This window comes from Macaca thibetana, chromosome 10 (genome assembly GCF_024542745.1).
Source record: "Macaca thibetana thibetana isolate TM-01 chromosome 10, ASM2454274v1, whole genome shotgun sequence".
In the NCBI taxonomy this organism is placed as follows: Eukaryota; Metazoa; Chordata; class Mammalia; order Primates; family Cercopithecidae; genus Macaca; species Macaca thibetana.
In genome coordinates this window covers 9910449-9924486 of record NC_065587.1, presented here as the reverse complement: position 1 = coordinate 9924486, position 14038 = coordinate 9910449, and the positions used below count along the sequence as shown (strand labels likewise).

General features: G+C 46.7%; 2 protein-coding genes across 12 annotated transcripts in view; one reads left to right on the top strand and one right to left on the bottom strand.

Annotated features, from left to right (window-relative positions):
* ST13 (ST13 Hsp70 interacting protein) overlaps window positions 1–14038 on the bottom strand; it is a 285343-nt gene that overhangs the window by 129731 nt on the left and 141574 nt on the right. The gene's annotated exons all lie outside the window — the stretch shown is intronic.
* Window positions 1–14038, top strand: part of LOC126963577 (E3 ubiquitin-protein ligase RBX1) — a 598764-nt gene that overhangs the window by 571654 nt on the left and 13072 nt on the right. For 10 of the 11 annotated variants that reach the window (XM_050805845.1, XM_050805842.1, XM_050805840.1 and 7 more), the window contains exons 2-3: window positions 4735–4837; window positions 6953–7031. In XM_050805845.1, the coding sequence (XP_050661802.1) occupies window positions 4760–4837; window positions 6953–7031 (157 nt within the window). In that variant the 5' untranslated portion in view covers window positions 4735–4759. The remainder of the gene's footprint in view (window positions 1–4734; window positions 4838–6952; window positions 7032–14038) is intronic. The other variant, XM_050805846.1, reaches the window with a different exon arrangement.

Below are 14038 nucleotides of genomic sequence, written 5' to 3'. Positions count from 1 at the left end.
TCGGGTAATTTCTATTGTTTGGTTTCTTGTTTGTTTTTTGGAGACAGTCTCACTCTGTTGCCCAAGCTGGAGTGCAGTGGTGCAATCTCAGCTCACTGCAAGGTCTGCCTCCCAGGTTCAAGTGATTCTCCTGCCTCAGCCTCCCAAGTAGCTGGGAATACAGGCACGCACCATCACACCTGGCTAATTTTTTGTACTTTTAGTAGGGACAGGGTTTCACCATGTTGCCCAGGCTGGTCTCAAACTCCTGAGCTCAGACAATCCGCCTGCCTCAGCTTCCCAAAGTGCTGGGATTAGAGGTGTAAGCCACCACATCCAGCCTTATTTCTATTGTTCTATCCTCCAGTTCAGTTATTTTTTTTTTCTTCTGTCACTTCCATGTCTTTTTTTCCTCCCAGCTTCTGTTGGGAAAAATGTCACTTCCATTCTGTTGTTGATCCCATCCACTGAGAGTTTTTTAATTCAGTTATTTGCATTTTTCAGTTCTAAGACTTCCATTTGGTTCTTTTTTTTATTTTCTTTTTTTTTTTTTTTTTTGAGACAGAGTCTTTCTCTGTCGCCCAGGTTGGAGTGCAGTGGCACAATCTCAGCTCACTGCAACCTCTGCCTCCTGGGTTCAAGTCATTCTCCTACCTTAGCCTCCCAAGTAGCTGGGATTACAGGCACAAGCCACCATACCTGGCTAATTTTTTATATTTTTGGTAGAGATGGGGTTTCACCATGTTGGCCAGGCTGGTCTCGAACTCCTGACCTCAAGTGATCCACCTGCTTTGGCCTCCCAAAGTGCTGGGATTATAGGCACAAGCCACCCTGCCTGGCAGATACCTGAGCTAAAAATACAAAAACTTACCCAGGTGTGGTGGGGGGCGCCTATAATCCCAGCTACAGGGGAGGCTACAGAAGGAGAATTGCTTGAACCCAGGAGGTGGAGGCTGCAGTGAGCTGAGATTAGACCACTGCACTCCAGCCTGGGCAACAGAGCAAGACTCTCAAAAAAAACAAAAACAAAACAAAAAAAAACCTTCAATGCCTTCCCATAAGATCTACAATAAAATAGATGCTCTGGCCCCTGCCTGCCTCTCTGACATCTCTTACTACTTTCTGCTTGCTCAGTAAGCTCCAAATTTCTTTACTCAACACATAATGAGCACATACAATGTACCAGTTTTTGTTACCAATAAACAAATCAAAATTCCCTCTTCTTGCTGAGGACACACAAAAAACAATAATCCTAATATACAAGTAAATGTCAAAATACGTTTGTTCGTTAGGAGATAGGGTCTTTCTCTGTCACTCAGGCTGGAGCACAGTGGTGCAATTTCAGCTTACTACAGCCTCAAATTCCCAAGTTCAAGGGATTCTCCCACGTCCTTAGCCTCCTGAGTAGCTAGGACCACATGCCCAACTTAGAAAAGATATTTTCAAAGGTATATGTAAATTGGATGGGGAAGCAGATCATGTAGGGCCATTTAAACAACTTCAGCTTAAATGTCACTCTTCATAGAAACCTTATTAATCACCCAATTTACTGTGGCCTCCTTCTCTCAATCTCATTACCTTGTTTTCTTCATAGCACTTATTAATACCTGACACTTTGTTGTTGTTGTTGAGAACGAGTCTCACTCTGTCATCCAGGCTGGAGTGCAGTGGCACAATCTCGGCTCACTGCAACTGCCATGTCCCAGGTTCAAGCAATTCTCCTGCCTCAGCCTCCCAAGTAGCTGGGATTACAGGTGCCCACCACCACGCCCAGCTAATTTTTATATTTTTAGTAGAGACGGGGTTTCGCCATTTAGGCTGGGCTAGTCTTGAACTCCTGACCTCAGGTAATTCACCCGCCTCGGCCTCCCAAAGTGCTGGGATTACAGGCATGAGCCACTGTGCCCAGCCAGAGACTTTTTTCAATGCAGCATTTTTTATTAATTTATTATGAGATAGGGTCTTGCTCTGTCACCCAGGCTGGTATGCAGTGGCACCATCTCAGCTCACTACAACCTCCATGTACAGGGCTCAGGTAATCCTCCCCCCTCAGCCTCCAGAGTAGCTGGGACTACAGGCATGTGTCACCTTGCCTAGCTAATTTTTGTATTTTTTTGTAGAGACGACGTTTCGCCATGTTGGCCAGGCTGGTCTGGACAACTCCTGGACTCAAGTGATCAGCCTGCCTTGGCCTCCCAAAGTGCTGGGATTACAGGCCTGAGCCACCCTGCCTGGCAGATACCTGAAACTTTTTATTTATTTATTTATTTTTGAGATAAACTCTCGCTTTGTTGCCCAGGCTGAAGTGCAGTGGCACTATCTCGGCTCACTGGAACCTCCACCTCCTGGGTTCAATCCATTCTCCTGCCTCAGCCTCCCCAGTAGCTGGGACTACAGGTGCCTGCCACCACACCCGGCTCATTTTTGTTTTTCTACTTTTAGTAGAGATGGGCTTTCACCATGTTGGTCAGGCTGGTCTCTTAACTCCTGACCTCCGGTGATCCGCCTGCCTTGGCCTTCCAAAGTGCTGGGATTACAGGCGCGAGACACCTTAACTGGCCCTGAGACTTCCTGATGTATTTATTTGTTGACTTGTGTCTTATTCCCTAACTAGGGGGTTGACTGTTATTATGTCTCTTCTGTTTAAAATAGAACCTGGTAAATATCAATACTTTTGTTGAATGATGGATAAGTATGTCCTCAATACCTTAATTTACAATGGGTTTCTAGTATTCCTGTCAGGGACTGTAGGCGCACAATAAATTAACAACAGAAATTTTAACATAAAGTCATTACAACTTGGGCTAAAAAAAACTTTGTAGGGTTCTTGTAGCCCTTTAAGGTCTGTCTCACACAATTTTTCTTTCCAAGTCTGGATAAAGCTGTGGTGGTGTTTTCCCGGATCTGTTGTGCCTGTTTATGACTAACAAATAAACAAATGGCAATTCTTTCTCTTTTATTATTATTTTTTTGGGAACGGAGTCTCACTCTGTCACCCAAGCTGGAGTACAGTGGCTCGATCTCAGCTCACTGTCACCTCCACCTCCCGGGTTCAAGAGATTCTCCTGCCTCAGCCTCCCGAGTAGCTGGGACTACAGGCGCGTGCCACCACGCCCAGCTAATTTTTGTATTTTTAGTAGAGATGCAGTTTCGCCATGTTGGCCAGGCTGGTCTCGAACTTCCGACCTCAGGTGATCGACCCGCCTCGGCCTTCCAAAATGCTGGGATTACAGGCGTGAGCCACCGCGCCTGGCCAATTCTTTCTCTTTAGCAATAGTGTCAGCACACTCCATTACTCTCCAGTTATCTTTTAAGAGAAAATAAAAGGCTTCAAATCACCTGTACGAGATCTAAGAGTGCTCTGGCGGAGTCATACCTCTGCAAGGTTAGAGATGTCAAAGGGAGTCCTGGTCTAGCGAGAAATGGGATAGTGACACAAAGTACAGGTGCTTGGGTCGGGCGCGGTGGCGCACTCCTGTGATCCTAGCACTTTGGGAGGTCGAAGTGGGAGGATCGCTTGAGCCGAGGAGTTCGAGACCAGCCTGGGAAACAGAGTGAGACCTTGTCTCTATTTAAAACAAAAAAAAATCGGCTCTAGCCTGTAATTCCAGCACTTTGGGAGGCCGAGGCAGGCGGATCACCTGAGGTCAGGAGTTCGAGACCGGCCTGGCCAACATGGTAAAAACCCGTTTCTACTAAAAATACAAAAGAGCCGGGCGTGGTGGCGGACACCTGTAATCCCAGCTACTAGGGAGGCTGAGGCAGGAGAATCGCTTGGACCCGGGAGGTGGGGTTGCAGTGAGCCGAAATCGCGCCAGTGCACTCCAGCCTGGGCAGCAAGAGCGAAACTCCGTCTCAAAAAAACACCCCAAAAAGTCAGAATGCTTCACAAAAATTAAAGAAATACAGCGACTGCAGATGGGTCGGTTTCACTATAGCACAAGTAGCGGAAAGAGGACACAGACTGGGGAGAAATCACCCTACACAAGATGACAACTGAGGAATGAGGAGTGGGGACTGACACACGCCACGGTGAAACCACGCACCACGACCAAAGGCGGTCCTAGGACTGCGACTAAGCGGGCGCAGAGGCCACCCTCCAGGCTTGGCGGGGGGATGAGGGCAGCACTGGGGGCCTGCTCAGTCTGGCCTTAGGGAGGACCTTCGGGGCTCTCCTCTCTCCCCATCGATCCCTGAGAGGTTCCCGAACAGAAATCGGAGACCAGACGGTGCCTGGGCCCCAGCCCTCCCACGCGGACTGCGCCTTGGGCCTGGCTCGGAGGTGGGTCAGAGTCTGCGAAAGACCAGCGAGGGCTCTCAGGTTTCGGGGCAGGCGGCGGGCGCCCACCCCGGCTAGCAATGGGAGTCGCGCGGCGACCGGGCGAGCCCGGTAGGCAGGACAGGACTGCGGCGCAGGTCCGACTCAGGCGGAGGAAGCAGCCGCCGCCCCAGCTGATGGAGTGCGGCCGGGGGCTTCCCAGAGGAGGCGGCGACCTCGAGCCCTTTCGAACGTTTCTACCAGGCTAGCTCACGTAGCCTCGGCCCCGCCCGGCCCCGCCCCACCCACTCCGGCCACCGCCCCCTCCCCGGCCGACACTTCGCGGGTGGGGCGACCTGCGATAGCCCCTTTAAGAGGCGTGGTCACGTGCTCCGCCCCCACCTCCCCCACGCGCGCCAGTAAGGGGTGGGGTGCGGGAGGAGGTGCCGGGGAGGCTGGGGGAACGAGGTGTGCGCTGCTGCGCAGGCGCGGTGGTCGGACGACAGACCGTGTGTTTCCAAAATGGCGGCAGCGATGGATGTGGATACCCCGAGCGGCACCAACAGCGGCGCGGGCAAGAAGCGCTTTGAAGTGAAAAAGGTTGGGTCTCGCCAGCGCCTTCCTCAGGGAAGCTAGAGAGGCGCGGATCTGGCTGGCAGGCCCGAGGATGGTCGAGGCGCGGAGTAAAGGGTTTCATTTTAGGGCGTTCCTGCGACCGGGTACCACGAAAGGAAGTCGGGGGGCGGGCCTTAGAGTTGATCGGCGTGACGGCGGCCCACTGTCAGGGGAAGTGTTGGTTTCGATGTGAGGCTGAGGGGCCAATCACAGAGCTGCTTGTTGAGATACGCGGGGTTGCGACTTGGCGGCGGGAGCCAAGCGCCTGAGCTGTCACTGGAGTGGTTGAGAGGTGGGGGAAGGTAGGGTAGGGTGGGGTGGGGTGGGGTGGGTGGAATGGGGAGTCAGAGCGACTGCGGCGGTGGAGGATGGGGCAGTGCGGCGAAAGCCTGGAACCTGAGGTCCTACCGCATTGGAGGCCTCTGAGGAGCCCCGCTAGTGATCTTGCTCCGCCCCTTTTTGAAGCTTGCTTGGGGTCCTCTCACTTGAAGGGATCAGACTTGTTCCTCGCTGAACCGAGGCCTCCATTAACCCCATCTCTGGGCCTCACACCGCCGAGTTAGAGTCTGGAGTGTAATGCTTGGGTGTTCTGAGACGTCTGTTGGCTTTTCCCACAACCACCCCACTCTTGGATTCTCTGTCACGTTCAGAATCTCCCCCTTCCGAAATAATAATAAAAAGCACGGTGGAACTTGTTAAGAAAATCCGAGCCCAAATCCTGTGGCATTTCGGGAGGGTTGAGTAGTAGTTGCGAATGACTTGGTAAGAGGGGAAAGCAAAAATGGAACGTGTCTTTTGCATGAAATGCATTTTAGTGGTTTGCCACAGTTTGGGAGAAAAGTGTCGATTCCCACCTAACATGAAAACTATTCGAAATGGAGATTCTGAAATAGGGAAGATATTCCTGGAACATCTGGCTAAACACTGACAATATCCCCCCCTCCTAGTGCTTTTTGGTGTCTCATTGTGGCCACTGCTGCTCAGTTACAGCCAGCCATATTGAAGAATAATAGAAGTAGGGGCTTTTCCTCCAAGTTGAAGCTGTGATGTGAAAAGTGGTGAAGAAGTTACTAGGCACTGAGACTGGGGTTTGAAAGCGATGAAGGTTTGGGAGTACTTGTAATTGAGGAAACCAGAGTTGAATGAATGAAATGCCACTTTTAGTTAAACTCTTACTGGAATTATTATCTTAATAGAAGAGTCTAAACATATAAAAGTTCAGAACATCAGTTTATTTTATGGTAAGAATCGAACAAAATTCTAGTGAATTGTAGAATTTGTTATGAAGTAATCTAAGATTTAAGTGATGACCTTGTTCTGTGTACTGACATGGGCAGTTAATTATCCAGCTTATCCCACGATTACCCGTTTTATGATCCAGTCATCATCTTAGTTCATTCTGTTCCCTAGCTTTCACTTCATTGCTCATGCTTCCAAAGCTGCCTGGAAGAGCAGATACTTATTCAGATTTTGAGCGCTTCTGCAACTGCCACCAAAACCTGCACAGAAATTCAAGTTTGTGCTTTTTTTTTTTTTTTTTTTTTTTTTTTTTTTTGGATGGAGTCTCACTCCATCGCCCAGGCTGGAGTGCAGTGGCACGATCTCGGCTCACTGCAACGTCTGTCCCCCAGATTCAAGCGATTCTCCTGCCTTAGCTTCCCAAATAGCTGGCATTATAGACACCCGCCACCAAGCCTGGCTAATTTTTGTATTTTTAGTAAAGACGGGGTTTCGCCATATTGGCCAGGCTGGTCTCAAACTCCTGACTTCAGGTGATCCACCCGCCTCAGCCTTCCAAAATGCTAGGATTATGGGCGTGAGCCACTGCGTCCGGCCAGACTAAATTGTTTTAAACTACAGGAAACAAATTAAAAGATGACATTAATTTATGTGTTCATATACTCAGTCTTTTGGAGAATAGGAGAACGTATGTGTTGTCTACTGTTGTCTTTGGTATAATAAGATTAACATAATATCCAAAAACTTTTGTTTGGTGGTTCCCCGTGGCCAGAGATCATAACTACAACTGCAGCCTGAAGTCCTAAAAACTGTGTGTGTGTTATAAGGAGAATGCATTGTTCCCTCTTTTTGTCTTTGCAGTGGAATGCAGTAGCCCTCTGGGCCTGGGATATTGTGGTTGATAACTGTGCCATCTGCAGGAACCACATTATGGATCTTTGTAAGTAATTGGAGGAGGATGGGAGGAAGTTGAGAAGGTTGCAGAGCTTGTGGCTATCTTGATGTGACCGATTTTCTTCTTCACAAGCAGATATCAAGCCTACTCTGAGCACTCGGTCTTCTGTATCTAGTCTTTTGGTGTGTTTGAAATAGAGTAGTTTTTTTATGATGTCCTGGAGGCATACCCAGCTTTCAGAATAAATCTACTCAATCTAAAGATGGCAGGGACACATTTAGAATTAATTGTGGACAACAGGCACTGTTGATTCTTCCTGCATATCTCCCATCTTGTACCTAGACTCAAAGGTAGAAATACTGAAAGGAGGAAAATAAACTTTGAGCTAAAATATTCTATCTGAGGCGAGGCGTGGTGGCTCATGCTTGTAATCCCAGCACTTTGGGAGGCCAAGGCGGGCAACATGGTGAAACCCCGACTCTATTAAAAATGCAAAAATACTCTATTAAAAATGCAGAAATTAGCCGGGCGTGGTGGTGCATGCCTGTAAACCCAGCACTTTGGGAGGCTGAGGCGGGTGGATTATTTGAGGCCAGCCTGACCACCACACCGGGTGGATTATTTGAAGGCGTTTGCTTCTATCTGAGGTAAGCATTGAGTGGATATAGTATATTTAATCTGCTTTCTTCAGTGTAGTCAAAGAAATCAGTTAGCCAGGTGTGATGGCTTACGCCTATAATCCCAGCACTTTGGGCGGCTGAGGTGGGTGGATCACTTGAGGTCAGGAGTTCGAGATCAGCCTGGCCAATATGGTGAAACCCCGTCTCTACCAAAAATACAAAAATTATCTGGGCGTGGTGGTGCATGTCTGTAATCCCAGCTACTTGAGAGGCTGAGGCAGGACAGCTGTTTGAACCTGGTAGGTGGAGGTGGCAGTAAGCTGAGATCACACCACTGCACTACAACCTGGGCGACAGAGCAAGACTCACAGTCTTTTTTTGAGACTCAGGGTCTCAAGAAAAAAAAAAAAAAAGTTTTTGAGACTCAGAGTCTCAAAAAAAAAAAAAAAAGTCTATCTGAGCTAATTTTTGCTGGTCGTTGTTTACAAAGGAAAGAAGCCTAAGGAGTAAGTATTTTGTATGTTAGGCCCAAACATAATAAAAAGGAAATCATTGCCAACATCTAAATAGGTAATTGATTGCACTTAAGAAATTTCATTTAAATCTCCACATATTTTATTACAGGTAGTGGTCAGCACATAGTGATCCGATTATAGTCTTTGATGGACTGATTTCCTGTCCTTATAGTAGAAGGAACAAGAATGTTGATCACACCAGGAACAGTAGAGGTTACTTTTTCATCCGGGAACTAAAATGATTTGTTACTGAGGCCAGAAATGGAGGAAAGAAACTTCAAGTTTCTAGAATTGGAATTATAGGAACTTACTTTTCAGATCACTCACCTGCCTTTACAACTTCATCTTGAGTCACTCCTGCTCACTCTGTTAGTTTACCTGGACACTTTTTTTTTTTTAAACTAACTATGGTGGCCAAAGCAGCCATGGCCCCTGGCCAGTTTTCCTTTTTTTTTTTTTTTTCTTATTTTGAGATGTAGTTGCCCAGGCTGGAGTGCAGTGGCGTGATCTCAGCTCACTGCAACCTCTGCCCCCTGGTTTCAAGCAATTCTCCTGCCTCAGCCTCCTCGATAGCTGGGATTACAGGCGCCTGCCACCACGCCCAGCTAATTTTTGTATTTTTAGTAGAGACAGGGCTTCACTATGTTGGCCAGGCTGGTCTCAAACACCTGACCTCAGGTGATCTGCCCACCTCGGCCTCCCAAAGTGCTGGGATTAAAAGCATGAGCCACCGCTCCCGGCCTGCTTTTTCATTCTTAAGTGTCCATGCTCTTTTTCAGAGCCCTTACATAGCCTATTCTTTCTCGCCTAGAATATTCTTCACCTGTTCTCTTCCTTGGTTTTGTCTAACCCAGCACTGTCCAATCTGAATGTAAGCCACAAATACAAACACATACATAATTTTAAATTTTCTTTTTCCTCTTTTTTTGTTTTTTCAGAGACAGGATCTCGCTTTGTGGCCCGGCTGGTCTCGAACTGGCTTCAAGTGATCCTCCCACTTTGGCCTTCCAAAATATATAGGCGTGAGCCACTGTGGCTGGCCTGAAATTTTCTAGTACCCACATTCATAAAGTAAAAAGAAAATAAAAAGGTGAAATTAATCTATTTTATTTAACCTTTTATAGCCAAAATATTTTTATTTCAACATGTAATTAATGTGAAAAAAGGAGATATTTTACATTCTGTCTTTGTACCATCTTTGAAATTCAGTGTGTATTTTACACTTACAACACATCTGGATTCAGACTAGCCACATTTCAAGTGCTCAATAGTCACATGTGGTTAATAACTACTTTATTGTGCAATGTAACACTAACCCAGAGTTGAGCTTTAGATCTTATCTTAAACTTGCTCAGATGTTTTCAACTTGGAAAGCACGAATCAAATATTTTCTGTTGGAAAGCAGTCATGGCATATACTGGTCATGTATTGCCCTTGGCTTCTTTGAGCTTTTGACACTGTTTATCTCTTCACACTGCAGCCAAGGGAGATCAGCAGCTACCATGATGTTTAATATAGATGACGTGAGCCCATCACAGAAAAACATATGCATGGTTTCAAATGTGTTTGGGTGGGGTCTTTGATTACATGCTTGCCAGTTTCTGGGCCTTGCATTTTCACAAGGAGTTATACCCAGAGAAAATTTTACTTTATTGGGGCTCTATTTTGAAAAATAGTTAATGATTTTTAATGATCTTATATACCACCCTGATTTTTTTTTTCTCTATACTTAAGTCAGTGTATATGTGTCTCTGGATATGAGAGAATGTACTTCTTAGAAGGACCACAGAAGACAAAGGCGATCCATATTCTGTCTTCTCTTAGAGTGAAATGCTTGAGACATCACATTAGGCTTTCAGTGGAATACCTGTTTTGTTTCATAACATACTTCGAATGTCAGATGAAGTAGGATATTGAAATCTTACAACAAAAACCTATGAAAGTATTTTCTAAGTCGTATCTTTTATTTATCCAATGAATATATCCTGAGCATCCTGGTAGGCACCAGGATAAAACAATGACAGAGATCAGGTCTTTACCTTTTTTTTCTTTTTTTTTTTTGAGACAGAGTCTCTGTTTGTCTCTCAGGCTGGAGTGCAATGACGCAATCTTGGCTCGCTGCAACCTCCGCCTCCCATGTTCAAGTGATTCTCCTGCCTCGGCCTCCCAAGTAGCTGGGATTACAGGTGTGGGCCACCTCACCCGGCTAATTTTTTGTATTTTTACTAGAGATAGGGTTTCGCCATGTTGGCCAGGCTGATCTCGAACTCCTTACCTCAAGTGATCTGTCCACCTTGGCCTCTCAAAGTGCAGGGATTACAGACGTGACCCACTCAAACTCCTGGCCTCAAGCAAACCACCCCCTTTGGCCTCCCGAAGTGCCAGGATTATAACTGTGAGCCACCATGCCCGACCTCAAGTCTTTACCTTTAAGAAACACACTCTTGGGCCGGGCATGGTGGCTCACATCTGGAATCCTGGTACTTTGAGAGTTCGAGGAGGGTGGATCACCTGAGGTCAGGAGTTCGAGACCAACCTGGCCAACATGGTGAAACCCCATCTCTACTAAAAATACAAAATTAGCCAGGCGTGGTAGTGCACGCCTGTAATCTCAGCTACATGGGAGGCTGAAGCAGGAGAATCACTTGAACCTGGGAGGTGGAGGTTGCAGTGAGCCGAGATCCTGCCATTGCACTCCATCCTAGACAAAAAGAGCAAAACTTTGTCTTAAAAAAAAAAAGACACTCTTGGCCAGGTGAGGTGGCTCACACCTGTAAACCCTAAGACTTTGGGTGTGAGGCAGGCAGATTGCTTGAGACTGGGAGTTCAAGACCAGCCTGGGCAACATGGCGAAACCCTGTCTCTACAAAAAATTAGCCAGGCATGGTGGCCTATGCCTGTGGTCCCAGCTACTTGGGAGGCTGAGGTGGGAAGATCCCTTGAACCTGGGAGGCAGAGGTGACAGTGAGTCAAGATTTCTCTCCACTGCACTCCGGCCTAGGTGAGAGAGTGAGACTCTATCTCAAAAAGAGAAACACTGTTTATTTTTTTTTTATTTTTATGTATTTTTTTTGTTAGCAATAGGTCTTACTCAATTGCCCAGGCTGGAGTGCAGTGGCACAATCATAGCTCACTATAGCCTTGACCTGGGATCAAGCAGTCCTCCTGCCTCAGCCTCTAAGTAGCTGGGACCACAGACGTGCACTACCACACCTAGCTAATTTTTTTTTTTTTTGGCGGCGGAGTTTCACGCTGTCACCCAGCTGAAGTGCAGTGGCGCAGTCTCGGCTCACTGCAACCTCCACCTCCAGGGTTCAAACGATTCTCCTGCCTCAGCTTCCCGAGTAGCTGGGATTACACATACCCACCACCACACCTGGCTAATTTTTTGTATTTTTAATAGAGACGGGGTTTCACTATGTTGGCCAGGCTGGTCTTGAGCTCCTGACCTCGTGATCCACCCATCTCGGCCCCCAAAGTGCTGGGATTACAGGTGTGAAGCACCATGTCTGGCTGCGAATTTTTAAATTTTTTGTAGAGATGGGGTCTTGCTATGTCGTCCAGACTTGTCTTGAACTCCTGGACTCAAGCAATCCTTCTGCCTCACCTTCCCAAAACACTGAGCTTACAGGTGTGAGCCACTGCCCCTGGCCACACACTTTTATTATACACACTAAGGAGAAGTCTGAGTGTCATAACATTAAAAAAAAAAAAAAAAAAAAAAAGGATTTATATGGGAAAAGAACTTAGTAAAGAAAAACAAAAAAATGGATTTATTTTTGTAAAGACAATTTTTGTTAAAGATGAAAGTAAGAATCTAGATTTAGCAATGGCTGTATTTTAATAAATCTTGTCTGGCCTTAAATGAGTAATTATATACATAGCTGTAAGTAAATAAGAATGATTATGGCTGTGCCTCAGTAGGATTCTGAAGACTTCCTCTTTTAAGTCCATATTGATTCTGCATGCCCTCCTATAGCTTTGTATTTATTTTATTTTACATTGTCTCCTTTCTTGGTTGTATTAAGGAGTTGCTGAAAAATCAAATATGCTAGGTTTTATTTTCTCTGTTACCTCTGGTAATCTTATTCCGGATGATGGGGAATCTTCATCATCTTAGACCCAGCCTTGGCCCAGAAGATGTTAGTATCTACCTAAAACTACAGATCCATCAGTGTTTTGGTTTGGTTTGGTTTGGTTTGGTTGGTTTGGTTTGGTTTGTTTGAGACAGAGTCTCATTCTGTTGCCCAGGCTGGAGTGCTGTGGCATGATCTCGGCTCGCTGCAACCTCTGCCTCCCAGGTTCAAGCTATTCTCCTGCCTCATCCTCCTGACTAGCTGGGACTGCAGGTATGCACCAGCACGCCCAGCTAATTTTTGTATTTTTAGTAGAGATGGGGTTTCACCATGTTGGCCAGTCTGATCTCTTAACTCCTGACCTCGAGTGATCCACCCGGTGTTGCCTCCAGAAATGCTGGGATTCCAGGCGTGAGCCACTGCGCCTGGCCCTATCAGTGTTTTGAAAGTGTAATCTGTCTGCTCTTGAGATGAAGCCATTGTTTCCTTAACAGCTCTTTGGTGGCATAGCCTTTCTATCAAAGCCGAAAGGTCCCCAAGCTTTAGAATCACATGATAGGCTTCGGCCTTGGCAGGGGTGTGACATGAACGCATTATGTGCCACTGTCTACCTGTTCTGGATTGACAGTGAACAGTTCCTGCACCTGTTTAAACTAACTGGACCCAACCCCTTACGTACTCTCTGCAGCAAAAGCTCAAAAACGTTTGTATTGAGCACATTTTACACCAATCGTTTTCCCTGCTATATCCCTTCTTATCTGGCATTCTAGATCACTGTAATATCACTCCTATATCTTTTTGTTCTTTCTTAGGAATTTTCTAGCAAAGAATGGATCTAGCCGGGCGCGGTGCTCACGCCTGTAATCCCAGCACTTTGGGAGGTCAGGGCGTGTGGATTGCCTGAGCTCAGGAGTTCAAGACCAGCTTGGGCAATGTGGTGAAACCCCATCTCTACTAAAAATACAAAAAATTAGCCAGGCATGGTGACGCACACCTGTAGTCCCAATTACTTGGGAGGCTGAGGCAGGAGAATCACTTGAACTCGGGAGACAGAGGTTGCAATGAGCCAAGATTGCGCCAGTGCCCTCTAGCCTGAGGGGACAAAGCTAGACTCTGTCTCAAAAAAAAAAAAAAAATAGGAATGAATCTTGGCCGGGTGCAGTGGCTCACACCTGTAATCCCAGCATCTTGGGAGGCCGAGGCAGGCAGATCACTTGAGGTCAGAAGTTCAAGACCAGCCTGGTCAACATGGTGAAACCCCATCTCTACTAAAAATACAAAAAATTAGCTTGGTGTGGTGGTGCGCACCTGTGATCCCAGCTGCTTGGGAGGCTGAGGTGGGAGAATCGCTGGAACCAAGAGGTGGAGGTTCCAGTGAGTAGAGATTGTGCCACTGCCCTTCAGCCTGGGCAACAGAGTGAGACTCCATCTAAAAAAAAAAAAGAATAAGAATGAATCTGTATTTGTCTTGTATTTCTTCTAGTTATAGAAATAGTTTTTGTTTGCTTGTTCAAGTACCAAGAGCCTACTTTGCACTTGGCAAAGACCAAGTCCCTGCTCTGTGGGAGCTTTGAGTTGAGGGGGAAGGAGGGAGGTCAGGTATGTAAAGGGTTACTCATAATTGATGTGTTAAGAGTGCCTGAAGGAGAGGAAAATGACTCAGGGTGGAAGCGTCAGGAAAAGCTTCGGTCAAGAAGTAGGGATTTAAGCTGGGTCTTGAAGGGTGGAGATTAATTGAGAGTGATAGGAGGAGGAGCATGTTGCAGGTGTGGCAGAGAGGAAGGAAAGAACTATACCATGAAGGGAGCCTGAAGGATTCTTTAGGTTAGTAGTGCCATGGC